Here is a 21,996-nt window from a genome sequence, read left to right as displayed (position 1 = left end):
AAAAGTTTGGAAAAGAGGAGGCTGAGGGGGGACCTTATTGCTCTCTACAACTACCTGAAAGGAGGTTATAGTGAGGCAGGTGTTGGTCTCTTCTCCCAGGTAACTAGTGATAGGACAAGAGGGAATGGCCTCAAGTTGTGTCAGGGGAGGTTTAGATTGGATATTAGGAAAAGTTTCTTTACTGGAAGAGTGGTCAGGCATTGGAACAGGCTGCCCAGGGAGGTGCTGGAGTCACCATCCCTGGAGGTGTTTAAAAAACGTGTAGATATGGCACTTCGGGACATGGTTTAGCAGGCATGGTGGTGTTGGGTGGATGGTTGGACTTGGTGATCTTAGAGGTCTTTTCCAACCTATGATTCCATGATTCTATGAAAAGGGGACAACCCCCCGAGATGTGCCACAGCGAGGAGCAGTTAGTTAATGATGGCTTTTACTATCTTTCCGTTATGTTAGGCCAGTCCTTCAGCCAGTGCTCTCACTTCTGTTTCAGCCCCTGCACAAGAGGGAATACGGCAGCAGCAGCATAAAACAATTCCGATAAACACTGCATATAGATAGAGGAGTATTCCCCAGGGTGGGCACTGAGGAAAACATCTACAAAATTTTCTTGCAAAGGCACATTCGTGCAAGCTCTGACGCTAGGGGCAGACTAACAGCACAGCTGTAGCACTGGCACAACAGGCAGTGCAAGGAAGTCGCTAAAACTTTCCACCCTTTTGAGTAAGGCAGACTGCACCTGCTGGGAGCAGTTCATCAAAACCGCCGTTGCCCTTGCTCTGGTCCGGGCAGCACAACCCCGAATGACAAGACAGACACTGCAGAGCTGCTCAGAGTTAACAACAGTAACTGCCGGAGCTCAAGCAGCAGCTGCCAAGGACACTGTTCAGAGGGTACAACAGAGATGCAAGACGTGTTTAAAGCTGTGGTAAGATGAAAAAGAGGTTTTGGGTTTATAAACAAAGACTTGACAACTTCCGGAAGAACAGAAAAAGGAGGATTTGTTTGAAGACGGGTTTTCCCTGTGAGGGAGTTTAAAGACAATGTACACTTCAAGAGAAGAGGTTCTTGCACAAACCTCTGGGAGATAACAGGCAAACTGTAAGCACTACTTGCTAGACTGTGTTTCCTAAGTTTTTTTTCTGGTGGACACTGACTCTCTGAAATACATAGCTCATTATTCAGTCTCCTTTTACTAACATTTTTACCAGATACTTCATGAAGAAATAAAATCATTGACAACTGCATTGTGACTTAACCACCCAGATGATGTATCATTTCCTGAAAGTCAGTTTCTCGGAGAACTAAAAAAAAAAGGCGGGGAGGGGAAATAAAAGAGAAAGAGGCTCCTGTGAATCACAGAATGCTTTGGGTTGGAAGGGACCTTTAGAGGTCATCTAGTCCAACCCCCCTGCAGCGAGCAGGAACATTTTTCACTTGATCAGGTTGATCAGAGCCCCATCTAACATGGCCTTGAATATTTCCAGGGATGGGGCCCCCACAACCTCTCTGGGCAACATTTGCCAGTGTTTCATCACCCTCATGGTAAAAAATTTCTTCCTTATATCTAGTCTAAATCTACCCTCTCTTAGTTTAAAGCCATTACTCCTTGTCCTGTCACAACAGGCCTTGCTAAAAAGATTGTCCCCATCTTTGCTATAGGCCTCCTTCAGGTACTGGAAGGCTGCTATAAGGTCTCCTCAGAGCTCTCTTCTCCAAGCTGAAAAGCCCCAACTCTCTCGGCCTTTCCTCATAGGAGAGGTGCTCCACCCCTTGGATCATTTTTGTGCCCCTCCTCTGGGCCCACTCCAACAGCTCCATGTCCTTCTTGTGCTGAGGGCTCCAGAGCCGGACATAGGACTCCAGGTGGGATCTCACCAGAGCGGAGCAGAGGGGCAGAATCACCTCCCTCGACCTGCTGGCCATGCTTCTCTTGATGCAGCTCAGGGTATGGCTGGCCTTCTGGGCTGTGAGTGCACACTGCTGGGTCATATCCAACTTTTCATCTGCCAGTACCCCCAAGTCCTTCTCGGCAGGGCTGCTCTCAATCCCTTCATCCCCCAGCCTGTATTTATAGCAAGGATTGCCCTGACCCAGGCGTAGGACCTGGCACTTGGGCTTCTTGAACATCATGAGGTTTCCACAGGTCCACCTCTCCAGCTTGTCCAGCTCTCATCCTGTCCTTCTGGCACATCAACTGCACCACTCAGCTTGGTGTCATCTGCAAACTTACTGAGGGTGCACTTGATCTCACTGTCTGTGTCATTGATGAAAATATTAAATGGCACTGGTCCCAGTACGGACCCCTGAGGGACACCACTTGTCACTGGTGTCCATTTGGACATCGACCCGTTGACCACTACACTCTGGATGCGACCTTCCAACCAATTCCTTATCCACTGAACAGTCCATCTATCGAATCCATATTTCTCCAATTTAGAGAGAATGATGTTGTGGGGGACTGTGCCAAAGGCTTTACAGAAGACCCTCTCTCTCCCTGTGCTTTTACTGCCATGGCTTTGCTGCTTTAGGAAGGGACTCCCGGCATGATCCTCCGCTCCTGAGCCCTTCGCCTCGGTGGCTTCAGTCTGTTTGGAGCCAGAAATCCCAAGTTCAGCTTTGGTAGCAACTCCCATCGAGGCTTTCCAGAGGGCTGCATGGGATTACATTTTCAAAAGGACTTAAAAGGTTTAGAAGCACGTCTCATTGTTAAAAGTGATTTAGACTTATCAGCTTAAGCATTGCTAAAGGTACTGCTTCATGCCCTGTCTTGTCCAGTCCAATGAGAGGTATGGTTCTCCCACAGCTCCTGACAGATTTAGATGCAAAGGTTTGAAATACTGGAACCCTGCTGAAACGCTGGAACCCCGTTTCTACAGCCTTCTGGTGGAGGTGACTGACCCCGACCAGGAAAAGCAGGTGGGGACGCGCACCTTAGCCCAGCAGGTCAGCATAAATCGTCGACGGAGCAAAATTGCACTAACAGGCCGGGCTGTGAACTTGAGCAGCACCCCTTCTGCTGCTCATGGCACAATTACGAAGCAGAGATTAAATGAAACGGTACCTTCTGTGGCTGCAATCAGACGCACCAGAGGCCTTCTGTCAAAGGTCACAAACTCCTACGTGCCTGAGACACTTTTAAAAGCAGACGTGGGTGTCCCTGACAGTGGCACGCAGCCTCCCTGTGCCACATTCCTTCTCTTGCTCTAGTCTGTGATTTCTTTTTTAGTGTGGAGGTTTATTTAGAGGAGGGGGAGGTAAGGCACACAGAATACCTACCAAAGGAATGAATTTAAAATGTTTTATTCCATTTGCACTTTTCCAACAGAAAAATTATTTTTAAAAATTTGGATGTACCATGGTATACTTGACCTAAATTCTTCAGCGCTGCTCCTACATTTTATGAGACTGGAAATAACTCCTAAATGTGTAAAATTTTAGACAGGAAACATGAAAATTGATAAGGTTATTCATGAGCCGCAGTGTTTACTTTCTGAAAATTTAGTTGACATTTTCCGATGCTTTGTTTTCTATTGACAGCAAGTCACCACACCACAGAAACGGAGGCTTGAAAAGGGAAGAGACATTTCATGTCACCTAAGTGTCTGTGAGCTCTTGCGTGGAAGGGTGGGGTAGGCAGGAGTGCAACTGTGGCCTAATAGTTAATGCTACAATGTTTAGCATTAAAGGAGTTTCTAATTTAAGCTTTCTATTAAATCATAATTTAAAAAACGCAAATCAGTGTTTTGATGCCCTCTAGCTTTGCAAGTTAGTCTCAGTACCTAGACAAAACCAATAAATTGAGTTTAAACAAACTCCAAACTCCTAAAAAGTGCCCTGTATTCAATCATAAATCAAGTGTCAAACTGTGACGAATTTGCTGTGCTAAATTGGTTACTTTTTCAGGACAGCTGAAGAAGGTATATCAAATCTAAGCCAAGCCATTCAGCCCACGTATGTGGCCCACAAACAGATTCTAGCACCGAGTTCTACCTGCTCAAGGTTTTTGTTGGATCAAGACCTCAGTTTTTACCCATGCAAAGCTCCATTTAAGACAAGAGAAATATTGTCTCAATTAAGGCCTGAGTAAGAAATGAGTATGGACCTTTACTTCTGGCCTGACTTTAGCACCATACAATTTCTTTGCCATTACAATTCTAACCCACTATGCTATCTGTTGTTTGAAGCTCATCCCGCTACAAATTTCCTAGGAAACAAATTTAGGAGCACGTGTACATTAATAAGAATGCAGCCTCAGGTAAGTTTGGTTTCAGATGATGGAATAGCACTGCTCCTCAGTTTGCTTACCTTCACCAAACCTGTTACTTGAAACAGATCCAGAGCTCAGGGGAGGGAAGGAAAGGTCTGTGCTACCTGTTCTTTGTTCACAGCACACCTCTGCCTTTGTTCACAAAGCCAGGAAACCTTACTGCTTCTGAAAGTATGTTTTCTTTTTTCTGAGCTTTAAGTGGATGGCAGTTATGACAAAAGCTGTCAGGGTTGCTGCTGTGCCAGTAACCATGTAGGCAATTCCCAGGAATGGGTTACTTCCTCCGCTCCATGCTACAGTTGAAAGAATCACATGCTTCCTCCCCTTGAATTTGGTAACAGGGAAATCTGATAGAAGGGTGTTAAGGTTTCAGTTTACAGAATTTCCAGGAGGAGAAAAAGTAGTAGCAAATGCTCAAAATCCTTTCCAAGGCATAAAGAGTCTGGAGACCTGCATTTGCTGCAAAAATTCCTTTAACTGATCTGTGATGTCTCTGCTATTCTGGTCCACAAACCCAGTAGCAGCTGGTAGTAAGAAATCCAGTTATTTTAGATACAGTCTCTGTGTGAACATGGAAAGACTTTTCTTTTTTTACATTTTAAATTTCAGATTCATAATTTATGTAACTGCTACTACATTAATTTGCTATGAAAACTCAGTTGAAAATGAGCCTTTTGGGCAGCTTATCATGATGATACTCCACATATTCTCACTGAAGGGAAGTGCTCACCTCTACCTAGTGTTGTCTACCCAGAATGTTATATGATTTTACCTCTCATCTCTCCATGTGGAAGCCTTCAGAACAGAACCGTGCTACAAAATTTAAAATTAGAGCTCTGACAGCTGAGAGAGAAATTTATAGCCATCTTGACATAGCTCCTGCTGACAAAACAAGTGCTTTAGTCAGCAAAGTTCACGCTGCTCAGCATGAGAGTGCATTTTCACCAGCACAAGAGCTCCTGTCAGCACGTGGCCCAAATCCGCCAGAGAGCTCTGCTGATACAGGCATCCTACGCAGCTCTGAGGGCACGGATACCTCTGGCACTTCCCGCATGCCAGTATGGGTGTCTACACATCTCATTAGGCCACTATTAAATATTTCAGCCAAAACAACATCTTCAACCATCTCTTCAGGTTCCCACTCTTCAGTTTTACCCTTTGTCTAAAGCTTCCATCTGCTGTTTCCAGCCAAAAGCAGCCCCCTCAGAACTCAAATCCAAAGTTGTGTGCTGCCATTTGAGTAACATGTATTAACTCCATCTGCACAGGCTAAAGAAAATCCACTTGTAGTGTCTCATCACCCTTAAAACTAGGTCCTTTCATGGTGATTTAGTTTGGGGTGTTTCGCTTGGTTTTTTTGCCATTTTACTATACAAATCCCATCCACTTCCATCTTGTTGTAACTATCAAACAGTCTTGGATAATATGAAAGGATACTGTAGGAAATATGAAAAGTGTAATTCCCTGCTGGGAGGCCATCTGCAAACTGCCTTATCCGTCTGACACGACGGTAAAGATTTCTGAATGTAGCAAAGGCTGACACTCGCATCCAGATAATGAAGTCATCATTTACATAACCGTTGTTCCTTTCATCTTCTTCGTCTAATAAATATACTGGTTTCTGCCAGTAAGGAGGTCTTTCTGTCCCTGATGAAAAAGAAAGAAACCCGGACATGCTGTCAGTAAAACCAGTGGTTGGTGACTAACTTCTGGGCTTACTCACAATGGACACACAATATGAGATACCAGACTCTGTCCAGTATTGAAAAATTATACATGCTAGATAATACTTTCCACCCAAGCATCTCCACTCACCTCAAACACGAATGAACAGAGTTTAACGGTACCCAGGGGTTGCTACACACTAGAAGCTTCAAGCACAGGAAAAACAAAGTGACTAGCACAAATGAAAATAGTGTTTATTTAGATTATTGCATCTTCAGCAAGCAATATGCTCTCCATAATGAGGAGCTTGCCTTCATTTTTATACATTGATTTACTCCTGTACAACCAGAAAGGTACCTTTTTGCAGTCTAACGGCACAGCCTATGATACTTGGGATCTGTCATATGAAAAGTACTTAGATAATCAACTCTTGCATACCGTATCCAGCACAGCACTGCCCTGATCCAGAACAGAGAGCTTTTAGTCCCACTTCAGTACAGATCAACCATAACAAGGAAACAGCCCTAGGAAACAGCTGTTTGTAAGAACTAGTGATGACGGCAGCCTCACTTGTCTCGCAACTGCCTAAGAATCTGCAATGGCATGACGTAGGAAAGATGTGACGTGCAATTCTCCTTCACAGATGTTTTCAATAGGTAAAAATAAAGTGACTGTATCCTTGCTTTCTCTGGACAGATTAAGTGTTACAAGAAACTATGCAGAAGGGTGTTGAAGTGGGCCAAGGCTAGTCTTCCAAAACCACTTTCTCCCAGTTTCTGTGGTCAGTGATATTTTGGCTAAATCTGGCTTCTGCTCTCAGCCACCCTCCAAAGCTGCTTCTCCAACCAGCTTTTGGAGGTATTTCTCCCAAAGGCAATTTGCCTCAGAATGGGAGACCCTCACACACCGGGGGGAGGTAAGGAAGCCATTGAAACATAACGAACACAAGTGGAACCATTCTTACCTGCAAATGCAGAAGAGAGATTGGCTGATTTTGGATTGCGAAATTTCACATTTTTATCTGTCCACCAACTGTTTCCAGTCTTCAGCAGTGGTACTTGAATAACAGATGAGTTAAGACTGTAAAAAAGATCAATAGTATCTGCAGGGAATATAAGAAGCAACATGTATGAGTAGAAGACAGTCATTCTAACTGCCAGTGTGACTAACAAAAACCGTCACACTGAAGCATCTTCCAAGTGAATAGAAAACAAAAAAAATCCTGGGAAAGGTTTCATCTTGACTGTGTACAGAGCACTGTACACTCCACAAGAATAATTAAGGTTCCAGAGCCTTAGAACTTCTTAAGTTTTAAAAACTGAACATACTCCTACCAATAAACCTGTTGAATCCCCGTGCAGAAATATGTACAAGTATCTCATGTCGATCAACTCCTCTGTGAGTTCTTTGCAAATCACTTTTGCAGCTTTCTAGCTAGTTACAGAAGTTAATCTCCTAGTTAGCTTTCCCTGGCATTTCTTTGACAGTTGTCCTAAACTAATTGCTTTGCTATATATAACATGTGTTTTCAGGGAACAGGGGAGAGGTGAAAGCACAATCAAGGGAATCCATGATCCCTTGGAGAAAATTTTGCTTTAGTTTTATGCTAATTAGACCTTGTCTACCAATTTGGACACGAACACTTCCTTCAATCAAAAACCATTTAGTTAAAATTATGCTTAACCATGCCATTCTGTTTCAGTAGGCAAAAAGCACTTGTTTTTATCCATTATATTTTCCTACTTAGATTAGTTTAACATAAGGCAAAAACATTACAGGTCTCATTAACATCTGTGTAAACACCTAGGCAGCCAATGAGATGATGGACAGGGACAGTTAGAAGATACCGATGGGGAGGGGCTGCTTTTTAGGAAACATGAAAAACACAACTCAACTGCATGAGCATCCATGAAAACATACTTTTTTTTATCCTGCTACAAAACCTGTGTTCACACAGCTCCTTAAGGCTCACACTCCTCTGAGTAAGCATTCACCCTGTGCCCCATGACATCCCCAGATGTTTGTCACTGGTTTATTAACCGGAGTTGCTATTCTCTGAGCTCTGCCTGCTTAACTGCTTGTCTGACTGCTCTCTGACCTGCTACCTTGGGTTAAAAACCTTTCCCGTGGCAGGAACCTGGCCATCTTCCTCATTTTACAAAAGAGGATTAGAGAGCAATTAGACAACCAGCTAAACCGTCAACAGTGAATGGGAAGCACCCTCTTTCACAGCAAAGGGACAGAAATGAGTTACCAGAGGGGGGATTCAGACATCACCAGCAGCTGGAACATTTCATCACACTGTGCACTAAGGACTGATGCAAGGGCAGACACTGGGAGGTTTACCCTCAGCATTTTAGAATCTTACTATCCCTAGTTCTCTGCAGGAGCATTCTGTCCTGCAGCCAGGGCTCCAGAACAGTGTGGGCTGCATGCAGGCAGCTCTGCTGGCCTAGGTCTGAGCCCAGTCCAATAAAACAGACTTCCAGGGAGCAGGTGGGTGCACAGGCAGATGAAAATCAAACAGATCTAGACCTGACGGAATGCAGCTGTGCTTCACAAGTCCTCTGGTGTGTGTGGCTCAGCTGCTTGAAAACAGCTGCTGCATTGCCAAGAACTGCTGTGTGGAACAGGTAAAAGAAAAAGTGGGAGGGAGGGGACACAAAAAAGGATGGGGTAGGGGAGAAAGGTCTGTAGATGTTTTTTTGTCTCCTTTCCTCCCAAAGAAATCCGTTCTGAAATTTGCCAGTGTTCATGGCCAGGAGCCCTCTAGGTTTCAGCCTAAAGGTACTCATAGGCAGACTATGCCCACTAGGTTACTACAAACAAGATCAAACCTGCAATCAAATTAAGACTATGTATGCTTCCAGCATTCAAAGAACAAAACGCAACTACACAGATCCAAAGGTTCAAACCAATGTGAAGAACACGTCACCTCCTTCTAAGCACACCATTGTGGGAAGGCAGATCTCATCACTGTACAAGAATGTATTTTTCAGCAAGGAAGTACCCTAACTCTGTTGTATCATCGCTCCTTATTTCACCAGGCACTCAATTCCTCAGTCCTGTTGTATATTCACATTGAAAAGGGTCTTAGTAAACGAAAAATCTTCCTCAGTTTCAAAATGAGGCACAAGTTACTAAACAGTAGGAAGCAGAGCCCCATATTCACCATAATAGAATCACCGAACAAAGCCTTTTGTGGGAGAAAGACAAGAGATCTTGCAATGTCAGGACACAGCTGGATTGGGGTAATGGAATAGTTTCAAGTGAAAATTAGTAAGGCAGATGGGGAAGGCATCTGCTTACCATTGAACATGCTGTTGGCAACAGCACCGCATGGAGCCATGGGCGTCCCGTTTTGGTAGGTGGTGAAGGGCGTGCAGTAGCTGCTCTCAATCTGCATTCAAGGTCACAGAACAATCAGGCACAGAACCAGGGGGTTTTGTTTTGGTTTGCTGGTGTTAATGTTCTCCTCCCATTCCTTCTTCTGAAAAGCCACTGAATAATTAAGTCTCCAGTATCCTTTGGTCACATTAGACATACATCCAAATTAATGGGTTTGTAGTCTCAAATTTATCACATCTCTTCTACTCCAGTTCATAAAAAACTATAAATCTTCAGGTTTAAAAACAGAAACATTTCCAAGTAACACTTAATAAGCTGTGTATTTGATTGGCACAAAGGCCTAAAGCCGTTGCACCTGGTTGCAAACAAACAAGCTGACTGGACACCTGGAGAAGCAGATGTATGGGGAACGTTTCCTGAGAGTTACAAGAAGTATTTTATAAAAACAACAGATTACTATGGCACAATCATCATATGTACTAAAAGGACAGCTTGTGGACTGTGTGTATGTTAAAAATTGATACTTTTAAGCCAAAGAAAACATGTTTTAGATTTGTAAGTAAAAAACACTGAATGCAATGATTGCATTCCCCAATTTCCTCCTGCACGCCTCCTGCAGATGATGCTGTCTAGCCTCCTCTTTGAACCTCTAAGTTGCATACTTCAGAATGCTACATGATCACCTGTTTCACCCTAAACCTCTTCCTGCTCATTGTCTGCTTCCAAAGCCACATGGCAAAACGAACAACTTAGAATAACTTGATTCCCTAATCCTATAATAGAAGCACAGCTTAAAACATTTCTGGCTAAGATGGCTGAAAACACTAGAAGGAAAAGCTTTTGTAAATTTATTTGAAAAAGACAATGTAATTTTAATCAGCGTTCCTAAAGGTGCAGGTTTGAGTACAGCAACGCTGGACTGACCTCTTCTATTTATCCCTTCAATCTTCCTCTCTTATTAACAAGACACAATGGCCCTAACAATCATAACCAAACCAGAGACTAAACACTGAAAATCTGTACCTTCTTATTACTTCCCTAGAGGCAGCTTAACACATATAGTTATGTCTACTTAGCTCTCTGTATGGTCAAAGATGCACCTGATGGAAATATTGACCATGTCACAACATAAAGAAAAAAAACTTACATTTACATTTCGACCCAACAATTGTGCGTCACTTCTTGATATCACATATCGACGGTGGTTTTGATAGAAGTTTTGCAGGCCATAGTACATAAAAACATCACCCTAGAATTAAAGGATAAATCCCTTCAATAAGGTGAGTTCATCTAGACAAAAAGAAATCCTATTACTTGCTAAAAAAAGAGAGGCAAAGAGAGTACTCCATTCATATTTAAGTGTTGGTAACTACACTCTAAGCAATTACTTCAGAGGACACGGGCTAGAATCTAGTCTTTAGCCCAACTGAAAGTTTTAGTATTTTGGCACAAAATTAAACATACTTTAAATCACCAAATGAAACCTAAAACAAAAATGCCTGATTGTTATTTTACTCAAGATAGCATGGCTGGACGTGAACCTGCAATGACTATGAATAATTTTGTGGAGACAGACACTCATTTTCCATAAAAGAAGGTGCACAAAAAACTTTAGAAAGTACCATTAGCTCTTAATTCCTTCAGATTTTTTGAAAAATAAGGCTGCCTCTCATCATTTATTTGAACCCTTTGGAAAGTTTAATCCTGTAATTAAAGAGAGAATGCTAGGCAGGCAAATACAAGCAAAAAAGAGGATTATTAAACTATAAAAAAACCATTGTTCATTTAAATTGACTTCTCAAACATCACTGTAATCTGAAGAATTACAGAGTATTTTAACAGCCTCTTCAATACTGAATAACCCTAAAGTGACTTTATAATGTAAATTGCACTGTAATATTAAGGGATCATTTATGCAGTGCTAAGCATAAGCTCTCTTTGGCGGAACATGAAGCATTTTAACGTGACCCAGTAGTTTAGGACAGGAAATGAAGGATACTTTTCCCAAATGAAACTGCAGAATGACATTGCTAGACTTGAATTATTTCAAGGACCTTTGGGATTAACAGCATAACCCTGGTAAAAAATACAAAGGGGTATACTTAGGACAAGTGGTCAGAGCTTCCGGTTTCCTTCTCATCTGAGAGCTTAGCAGTGCAGTAACAACCAACCCCAGGCCAAGGACAAAGGTTTGCTACTGACTCGAAGAGAGAGACACAGAGAGAAGTCAACTCCACAATCAAACACCATTTCCTCAATCCCCATCTTCTCCTTGGACATCTCCCAACCAAGGACAGAGGTAGCATGATCGTGATTATTTTTAACATGTACCAAAATGAACAGCAAAGGCAAAAGTGTAAAATTTTGAGTATTTCACGTTTTTTAAAAGTAAAAAGAAAATTTAGTGAGGAGCTCTACAGAGCACAATTAGTGTATTTTATCATATAGAGATATAAGTAACTGGAGGTACTAAGCAACTTGAGTTGGTTTCTCGCATCCCCTTACCAATATATCTTCCTTCAGCGTGAAATCAACAGAACAGTCACATTCCTTATTCCAATTGGAGGAATTTTCACGGAGTTTTGAACAATCTGAGCATTTATCTGAATAATCAATCTGTCAGAGAAGTGAACAAGCAGAGATATTGTAACAAAGGACAAGCACACAGGAAAAGGTTAGTGGTTTAGCTCCAAGACTTCTCAGAGCAGTTCTTTTTTAAGTGACTCTGGACTGCCAAAAACATTGTTAAAATTCGACAGAGACAGAGAATGAGGACTTGGCCTCAACGAATAGTCACAAATTCCACCCCTAGTTTAAAGCTGGTTTAGAGCCTTCTGATGACTGTTGCAGAATCTCCACATCTGCTCCTCGGCAAAGAAGTGCTGTTCCGCAGCTTGGACTGGCTGACCAAGCAACGCTTAACAAACCCCCACATGCATTATGGCCCACCTGTCTTGAACAGCCTCGATGTAGTGCTGAGTGTTGGCTCCAACCACAAGTCTATTAACACCACCACAGGTCTAACCAACCTGCCTCCAGAAAGCATTTAAACATCAGGGCTCCCTGCATTTTACGATTTTGCCCCAGCAAACATGTATGTTCTTCTAGTAGCAAACACTACAAAAGGGATTACTGTATTTCACCTCAAAACCCCAGGAAATAATGACATTTCCAGTACTACCAGCCATTGGCAGTAATTTCCAGCCACATGTCAGATATTACCAGGCAGCTAACCACTCAGTGCTCGTCTTTCATTGGTGACCAACTATCTCTTGAAGATTCTCACAGGAATACTGGCTGCTGGACACATGTCCAAGGCATGAAGCCATTGCTATCATCTTTATCCAGAAGCAAAAATGCAAAGCCTTTTCACTCCAAATGTAGCCCAGCTTCTTCTTCATAAAATACCTAAGAATGACACCCCAAACAAACCTGGATTTCTTGGACGCCGTTTGCAGACAGTATGAGGCAGATTCCCACAGAAAGGCAGAAGGCACCTGTGAGAAAGAAGCTGGAGAGCACAGTCGCGATGTTAAGCTGGGGCTTCCAAGCTGGTAGCTTCTGCTGTTTGAATGCACTGTTATCCGGACATCTGGAAGGACGCGCCTCTCCTTCTTGCGGAATAGAACTCGTCTTGTTTTTCATTTTCTTCTTGAGAAGAAGGTGAGAGGAAGGAATAATATACTTGTGCTGGAGAGTGTTTAAGCTGAGATACTGTCCTTACTGTTGGGAGACTGTATTGTTTGTTCAAAGCCGGATTATGGCCTGGAACTACTTATTAACTAGATGTCTCTCTTCCTCATTTTCTACATTTGTGCCTGGATCTCCACGATCAGCGTTTACCAATCAAACAACTGTGTACTTTGGTCAGGGTGCCCAGCTCATGCCTCCTGGAAAAGCTTAAACATACGCTTTTTCCTGGCTCATAATTCAGTAGGATTTGTTACATCTTATTCATTTGCAGGGATATTGGCAGCTATACTGGAATTTCTGTATAATCTCAGATGCATTATTTCTTGTCCCTTCACTTCCATAGCTGCCCAGCTAACAGGCATGGCATGCAATGAAAGGAGCTCCACTCCAACTGCACTGGATGCCACTGGGTAGGACTGCAGCTGCTGAGACAGCACTGAACAGAAAACATTGCTTTGGAAGACGAAATCAATTTTCTTAACCTACTACATTCATTGCTATTGATTCAGATGCAATTTTAAGTGGTAAAAAGTTTACATGTTCTTTATCACAAAAGGGCAACTCATTCCCAAAACATCTGATTTGGACCAATGGCTTTCCAAGATGCTGACGATTTGCTAACCTCTATTCCATCTTACCCTCTCAAAAAAAATCTCTCAATTCCTTACTATCCACAATGACAGAAGAATTACCCAGAGATCATTGCCTTTTAACTTAAATGGACAAACAGAAGAATATTTTTTGCACACTTCAACAGTTTAACCAAAATAAAGTCTGAATATACAGATAATTTATTGCGCAATAGCAAAAAAATGGCAGCTGGCCAGCTCTAGAACAGATGGGTGAAAAAACACCTTTATGACAAATTGCTGAAATCCATACGAAATTTTCAAAGATCCTCTACGGCAAGAACTAGATTATCACTCTCATGACAGAAGTAAAGGTCTCCTTTGGGACAGCAGAGGAAGATAAGAGAGAACTGAATTGTACAAAGACTTTCACACCCAAGTTTGCTCATCTTCAAAGTCTTAAAAGTGACGTTGTAGTAAATCTAGCAGGTGAGTGCAACATACTTCTAATTTCAATATCACATTGCTCCTCCAACAAAAATCATACAAAAACTACAAATAAAACTTTCTGTTTTATTACGAAAAGGAAATTCAGAAAAAGTTGCAATGTGCATTCTTTCTGTATTGATAGACCTCCGAAAAGTCAAAATTCTTCATTCCATCACTCATTAATCACTTTCCACTTGCAGACAGGATAATAGTAAAATGCAGCTGCAAACGACTTCCTCGTTGGTAAAACTATTAGAAGAGTCCAAGCTTCACAGATCCCTTTCTGCACAGCTTTATAATGCACATCTCCAGTAGGTCAATTGTTTCTTTCTTTATCTGAAGAAAACAAAAATCAAAGAAAGCATCAAAAATTACTGATAATGCTTCGGCTAAATAGCGTTATTTAATTACTCGGGCACCTTACTATAGAACTAGAAATTAAAGAAGAGGTTCCCATACAAGGTCCTGAGCTCTACAATGTTTCCACTTCGTAAAATATCCAACATTCGCTCAGCAATCCTAAAGTCCAACTACAGCTCATGCAGTCCCATCTAAGATGGCTAGAGCTAAGCTGTCATCAATACGGAGTTGATAAAGCATGTCACAGCCAGAGATCCACCCTGGGCTGCAAAATCCATGGGGGACTTTCCAGAGTATCAATGGGTAATCAAGCAGTCCAAGGGCGGTACCGCACGGCGACAGCCACCATGTCGTCTGTGTCTGAGACACCTGAATGACAGTGAGCATGAAGGTCAGGTCTACATCTGTTGCATGCAAAGTACTTTGGTTTATAACACGGATATGGCTGCAGGTTATTGCTTATCTAAAGATAAAAGACAAATGAACTTGAGAGTAAATATTGACTGCATACTTCAGCAAGAACACAAGATCCTCTATCATGACGGTTAGTCCAGAGTCTCCTTATAGCTTCCTCTTCCCGCTTACAAATAACTTATTTGCCAGTTTTCTCTCATGATTATAACCTTCTGTGCCTCCACTTTGCATGGGAATAAATGATGTTAGAAAGTCTGACCAGTCTCTATTCCACGCTGGATGTGCTACGTGAGGGTGAAAACAGTTGTCTTTCTATTGCAAGTCCATTTCTTACAAACTTTTCTACTTCCATGAAACCTGAAACTTAAACTTTCTGTATTTTCAAACTTACTCAAGGCTGTGTTTGTACTCTTTGCAAACAATAAAATATTTGCCTTTGCTGAAAAAACTCCATTTGAATCTTGCCAGCAAGTAATCTGAGGAGTTGAGACAGCTGTATATTGCCATCAACCTCTATAGACAAGGATTTCAAAGCAGGAAGCTTATCTTTTGGTCAGATCAAAAAGTATACAATCAATTTTTATTTCAACCTTTATGCTTCAGTATAAATCAAGCATGCCAAGACAGAGTTTGATAAACTCATTTACCCCACCGCTGGTTTCTTTGTGAGCTTTCTTTTTATTTCCTTGTCTCCACTGCTTGGGATGAATGCAGTGAGACACATAGAAACAGAGGAAAAAAATCCACCAGCATTAACTAATGAGATGTTGAGGCATCTGAAAGACCACTGGATCTGGGCGCCATTCGTTATGTGGATGTGATGGGATACAGGACTGTCATATGGGAGGATTCATATGTTTTTAAATTCATGTATTTATCAGAATATACCACTGTGTACAAAATTCACCACTGAGTATGAGGTGAGCACAAAACCATCAAGTAGTTTGTACCTTTAAAATGAAGCTACAGATTTTCCATGAATGGACAAACAGTACCTATGCTTCCAGCTGTTCTTGCTTTCTGGTGTAATTACAATGAAATGTAGCAAAGAAGCACTTTAAATATGCAAAGAAATTATTGACAAAGTGATGTTTGGAAAGGGTCAGTATGCCTTATTTACAATTTTAAGGGTGCAATTTTGCCTCCACAACTAACAGGGAATGAAAAAAACTAGTACATCTAACTGCCAGTTCTCTAAATTGTGTTGCTGGCACTATAATTTCTCTCTTCTTTGAGCAAACTTATTACTAATCTTGGTATATATCTGAAAATTTTTATACAAGCAGGGGAATAAGATCCTCTGCTCTCTAAGACTGTATTCCGTATTTCAAGTCTGCAAGTCGCCAGAAAATCCTACTGATTTCTACTCTGATAATATGCCTTTTCTCAAAACCATTATTGGGTTTTTTTTTTATTACTGACATTCTTATAACATTCAGGAATCTGCCTGATGTGTGCAGCAGGACAAATAGCTGCAAGATGCTCTACTTATATAGCTCAAGATGTCAAAAACCTTTCTGCATGTTGTGTTACCCGAGTCAAGTGCACATTTGAAGACTCTTCTGTAATCACATATTCACTATTCTGTAATCATACATAAATATCTGCTCCTTAGGCTAAGACTATATATGAAGGTGTAACATGCTTACTTGGTTTTAACTTGAACTAAGCCTTAACATTTTGATGTTAAGACAGTCTTAAGATTTTCCCTTAACAAAATATAGCTGGAGTCACAAGTTTTGGCCTGTATTCCTAGACAGATGTGCAGAAATGATGTTATGCTAAGTACAGTGAGATGTAAGGGGTAGTTCAGGTTTGCAATAGCCCAAAATCAAATATTAGCCACAGAATTTTCAGTTTTTTGAGACAGATCACCTATAGTCTACTGTATGTATGTTTACTTCAGCTGACTTAAAAAATCCATCCCACTGCAACCAGCACCTTTTGTAGTACTATCTTGTGCTAATATAGTGGTGAATTCATGTTCTCCGTTCTTTAAAAAACTTACAGGTAAGTGCAAGCACCATACAAAAAAGCCTTATGTATTTACCACAAGAGGGAGCCTCCTTGCCTCAAAAAGCAGAGCTGGTTTCTTTGCTACTTCATTTCTGCAATGTATTTTTTGTGGTGCACTATATCCAAGATTATTAGGATCATGCATCTTGTGTATGTGGGACTGTGAAATACATTCAATTACATAGAGGAGTGCAGAGAAGGATTAATGACTGATAATTTGTTTCACTTGTGAAACAGCTTGATGTCTATATGCAAAAAAAGGCCTTTTTCCCCTGGAGTTTCTGCATATCAGCCTGCTCTAAACGTGCCAAAAAATGGAAATACCATGCAGGAAATTGGGAGCTTTGTAACAATGACTGGTGGAAGAATCTGCCTCTTTCACTCTCTGCTGGCTAAATACCAGCTGATGCCCCACAGCATACGGTAAACCTGTATTGTGACAGCAATAAATATGAAAGCCAGATTACTGAATTGAAAAGAATGGGGAATTATCTAGAAAGGAGTCTACAAATGATGGATGGCTCTATGTATTTTTTACCCTACCTCTTGCCAAAAAAAAAACCCCAAACCGTCTGTAGATTTACTCACAAGAAGTCACCTTACTCTCAGATGGAGACAAATCAATGCTTCTACAAAGTTTTATTTAGTTTTTGAGGAAACTTTTGCACAAAGTCTTCTTATAGAGAGAACTTTCTGTGAACAGGCAGAACAACCATCTAGCATAAACAGGTGAAATACACAGCACAGCCATAGAACTCACAGGTGTGACTTGCAACAAAAAAGGAAAAAATCTTCCTTGGGAGGTAATTTTGAGACCTGAGAGTACAGACTTCCCAGCCAAATGTTGACATATTTGTTTCTAGATCACTGAAGTCAGCTTTACAGAAAGAAAACCTTACTGACCAATATCTGGTCACTAGAATCAAAAATAATGAATACACAGAATATAATATATACAGGTGCTTAGACAATACCTCAGGGATATCCATCATTCTCCTTAGTTTCTGATCTCTCCAGTTCCAATCCAGAATCATGTATTTTGTGGAGTTCAAGCACAGGCCATCTAAAAAGGCAACACATATTTTACTACCAGATAATATGACGTGCTTATCAAGATGATTTTTGGCTTTTACATCTTTTGCTGTCTGTTTCCAAGGAAACTAATCTTTGAACACCTAAGTATTACATTTACTGGTTGGAAAACTAATGCACTGACACTGCAAACTCCCTTAACCACATAATCCCATGCCTTTTTGGAAGAAAAACACAAAGCAGAACAACTACTGTTGCCAGGTTTGTCAAGAGCTAACATCCTGCCAGAAAATAATTCCTCAAGCTTCCTCTTGATGAAACCACAGGAGCTGAATTTCTACAGCTGATGAGGAGCTGCTAAGTTACAAAGACCCTAGCCTGAAAACTCCTGTTAATGGGAACTGACAGTGTTTAGCAATTTACAGGACTGGGTGCTATGTGAATGTGAGTCAGGTCAGTGGTGCTGCTGAAGAATTCCTTTATCCTCCAAATAAATGGCAGTGAAAGAAGAAAAACGTGCTTTCTGAACTGGCCCTCCAGCTGTTCCCCTGTTTTTCCTTGGCCTTCTACATGATGCCCACAGTTTTTCGTATCTGTTTTGACTCCTCTCCATTGTCTAGTGACCTGGCACTGCAACACTAAGGTGTCAAAAAAGGACCAGACCTTACGATGATACTCTTGTGCCCCTGCCATAAGCTGCCTCCACCTAACGTGGCAATGTGCTGATGTGCTCAGCAGTAACGATTTAATGTTGGTGGAAGGCACACAAGCAACAAAATTATGCTACTCCTGTATCCTTTTGGAAGGAGTGGTAATGGGAAGAGAAAAGGGTATTTATATAGAATAATTAACTTCATTACAGGCAAATCAGAAATAAAATCAAATCAGCAAGCAGATCTTTTGTATACTCCTCACAAACGTTCACACTGAGCTCAGAGTGACATACGACACAATGACTTCTGCCATTATTTCCTTTTGATTTACTCACAGCATTTGGTTTCCTGGAGCTTTAAATCTTACGCTGTGGTTTTGCAGTCACTTTAAAGTCAGCATAAATCAGTATTCCTGCCAAAAGAGGAAGTCCTCCACCTCTGCCTGCTCATTACGTGATTTTGTGTGCACACTGGTTTTATTTTAACTGGGATCAGTTCTAATTGGTATCAGTTCACTGAGCTGTCAAACAGACTTGGGCTAGCACAAGAAGCAGGAAGGGTGAATAAGCAGGCACTGTCTCGAGTGGGGCAGAGGGGAAGTATTACTCTGCCTTTCTCTGGTAATACTGATATATGCCAGCTTAAAGAGAACATAAAATCAACTACTGGAATCTTGACCTCCTTTTGACGGACAGAGTAGAAGTAGAAAAACAGAACTGTACAGTTTAGTACCCAAATCCACAGACTCATGTCAGCCTCAACGCTTCAGAAGCAACTGAAGTCTTGCTTCTCATGACAGCAAGTATAAGATACCTATGGAGAAAACTCTCCTTGTTCTCCTACCTTGCTCCACTAGCGCTTTTACTCTCCCAGGAGTTCCAACCCCGATGTGGAACACACCTTTCTCCAACATATTCACCTGTTCTTTTATCTAATTTGAAGAGAGAAAGACAAACCACAGTAAAACCACAACTGGTTTAAAATTTCTTCTCAAAGCACTGGAAATACATTCAAGTTCTCATAGTATCTCTTTCTAGAACACAATCAAGTAACAAATGCTATTCATCTTTCAAACTGTCAAACTGATATGCAAGGGAAAAAGTTTAAGAAATGTAACAGCCAGCTGGGCATCACACTTCTCTAGAAGTTCAGTCATCTTCAACTTTGAAAATCTGCTATTGCACCAACTATTTTTGGAGGTGAGAACAGTATGCTTCCTTCAGCATTTAAACAAATTCTCTGGAAATATCTGGAAAACCGACAAAGTTGAATGAACTTTAAACTCCATCTAGATGAAGACACTGGAAAAGTGTGAAATAAAGCAAGTCACGTGTGTTTGACAATATTTATATTGAAGGCCAAATGTCCACTGATTACTTCCAACATGCCCATAATTTGTGCTCTCCAACAGGTATATGGATATTTGGTATCCAGGCATCCAACTGGCAGAATGCAAATGTGGGTGCTGGTACAGTTTGCTACCACAAACCTGTGTGTGTGAGCCTTCTACTTAAATAGGCAAAAGTCATCTGAATGAGCAACTCACAGGGAGGTGGAACATCTTTAAAATATAGCACATGCATAAGCATCTACATTCTGCATAGGACTGCACCAGAGCTATTGGAGATAGTGTTTGGCTAGATTCCCCAGATGGCAACAATAGGTTACTAAAGGAAGCATTACCTAAAGAACGGAACATTATATGAACACTATATGAAATGTACTATTACTAAATGCTTTAAAACGAAAATGGTACGCCACTGGTTAGTTGTTTTGCTGTTCTATCAAAATTCCTTTGCAGCTCTCATACCTTTATGTGCTTTGCAAACAACTTTAGAACTCTGCAGTCTCCTTTAAATGCTGTCATTGACCTACCAATAAAAAAAATGAAAAAGGAAATGCAAGCATCAGGGCTGGGATTAAGACCACACAGGAGGAAAGCAAAACTAACTGGCATTTCTCAGCATGCTTGAGACACACAGTCCCCCAGTGACCCCTGCTTGTACTCTGAACACTAAGTACATTCTTGTTTGCTACTTGATCAAGTGGATCAACTGGACAAACACAATAGAAGATATCAGTAGGGGGCAATATTGTTTAGATAGCTTTTCAGATAATATTTAGTAATTATGGCCTGTGCTTTCACAGCTAACAATTCAAAACTGACTAATCACCAAATCCCAATTAAAAAATATCTCAGTCACTGAGATACAGGCACAAATGAACATGTGTGTGCATGCAACAAGGGGAAGATCTGTGTATGGACCAATATACATTTTACAGTCTTCCTGCAGTGTGCCTGCTGGGAAAACCTAGGCTGCCACAGTCTTTACTGCATACATTGCCCAAATTCAGTTAACCAAAACTCATTTGTCAGAAAACCCGACTTGTTTTTCCAACACTCCATTTTGGCACACAGTAACAACAACCCTATGTTCTGTATTAATCAAGCAGGAGACAATATATTCAGTATTTACTGAATGTCATTTAAGACAGCTTTCTCTGCATGTTTTTTGCAGTGCACCGAATTTTCAGTTTGCCCTTGCACAAAGCTAAAGGTTTATATACAAGTATACATATAAACCACCTAAGTTTCAGATTGTAACACCTGCATGCAGGGGATAAGCACTACTCGCATCTCTGCCATATCTACGCTTCTATCTGTGGCATGGAGTCAAACTTCCTAACTCTCTATCTCATGTTGTACTGACAGATGATCCCAGGAAATGGGGTCAATACACAAAACACAACCATGAAATTTGTGAGATATACATTAATTCATTAAAGTCATTGAAACTTCTGGAATGAGAAGGAAGATAGAGAAGGGAAAAAAAGAAGACAAGGAACACTGAAAATTGTCATCTCTGCACAGCAGTTTTGCCAGCCTGAGCCAGCTGAGAACACAGATAGAGACCTAGAAGCGCTCCGGCCAGACGCACACGTTGGCACTTGAGGCCCCCAAATGTTATGTCTTCATCGCCTTTGGTGCAAAGTCACAATTTCTAGTGGTGGACCATGATGCTTTATGGGTTTACTCTGTTCCCAAGTACAACATGTTGCACGTTTCCCCAGAATTGGTTACACTTTATTTTTGGTTTTAAACAAAAATAACACTTCCATACAACTGAAGTACCAAGTGTTACTTCAGTCTAAAACCAAACACCACACTCCCACAGTCTGAAGAAGCAAGGGATATTGCATCAGTTTGAGCCAGTGAATTTGTTGGCTAGCAGAGGACAGTGTCCCAGTTTTGCCTTTATGTCTGTGATTCCAAGACAAAACCTCTGACTGACTGCCAACCTCAACATAACATTTGCTATTGACATACTTGATGAGTTCCAAGGAACGAAGGGCAGAACTGCAGATAACCAGCATCACCACCGACCTCTTCTCCTTGTGGTTTTTACGGAGTTTTGCCCACTTAGGGCAGACTGCAATGAAAAAGCCCGTGCACAGACACAGAGAAAGTACTACATGCCACAATTTTAAA

At 41.3% G+C, this 21,996-nt stretch overlaps 2 protein-coding genes across 12 annotated transcripts in view; both read right to left on the bottom strand.

Annotated features, from left to right (window-relative positions):
* LOC104333879 (cell cycle control protein 50C) overlaps positions 1 to 13,530 on the bottom strand; it is a 58,480-nt gene extending 44,950 nt beyond the window's left edge. For 9 of the 10 annotated variants that reach the window (XR_012765585.1, XR_012765584.1, XR_012765581.1 and 6 more), the window contains exons 1-7: positions 12,713 to 13,530; positions 11,786 to 11,896; positions 10,428 to 10,529; positions 9,242 to 9,332; positions 6,897 to 7,034; positions 5,705 to 5,914; positions 4,306 to 4,614 (exon numbers count right to left, since the gene is read on the bottom strand). Coding sequence is in view for 1 of the 10 variants with exons in the window: in XM_009939446.2 (XP_009937748.2) it covers positions 4,424 to 4,614; positions 5,705 to 5,914; positions 6,897 to 7,034; positions 9,242 to 9,332; positions 10,428 to 10,529; positions 11,786 to 11,896; positions 12,713 to 12,925 (1,056 nt within the window). In the remaining 9 variants the exon portion in view is untranslated. Of the gene's footprint in view, positions 1 to 2,009; positions 4,615 to 5,704; positions 5,915 to 6,896; positions 7,035 to 9,241; positions 9,333 to 10,427; positions 10,530 to 11,785; positions 11,897 to 12,712 lie in introns of those variants that run through there. The other variant, XM_009939446.2, reaches the window with a different exon arrangement.
* A 191-nt stretch (positions 13,531 to 13,721) lies between these two features.
* Positions 13,722 to 21,996, bottom strand: part of CMSS1 (cms1 ribosomal small subunit homolog) — a 243,318-nt gene continuing 235,043 nt past the window's right edge. For both annotated transcript variants that reach the window (XM_075436132.1, XM_009939445.2), the window contains exons 6-10: positions 21,835 to 21,937; positions 20,317 to 20,377; positions 19,350 to 19,437; positions 17,796 to 17,884; positions 13,722 to 14,367 (exon numbers count right to left, since the gene is read on the bottom strand). In XM_075436132.1, coding sequence (XP_075292247.1) covers positions 14,284 to 14,367; positions 17,796 to 17,884; positions 19,350 to 19,437; positions 20,317 to 20,377; positions 21,835 to 21,937 — 425 coding nt within the window. In that variant the 3' untranslated portion in view covers positions 13,722 to 14,283. The remainder of the gene's footprint in view (positions 14,368 to 17,795; positions 17,885 to 19,349; positions 19,438 to 20,316; positions 20,378 to 21,834; positions 21,938 to 21,996) is intronic.

Source organism: Opisthocomus hoazin, chromosome 1 (genome assembly GCF_030867145.1).
Source record: "Opisthocomus hoazin isolate bOpiHoa1 chromosome 1, bOpiHoa1.hap1, whole genome shotgun sequence".
Lineage (NCBI taxonomy): Eukaryota > Metazoa > Chordata > Aves > Opisthocomiformes > Opisthocomidae > Opisthocomus > Opisthocomus hoazin.
This window is presented reverse-complemented; position numbering and strand designations above follow the sequence as displayed.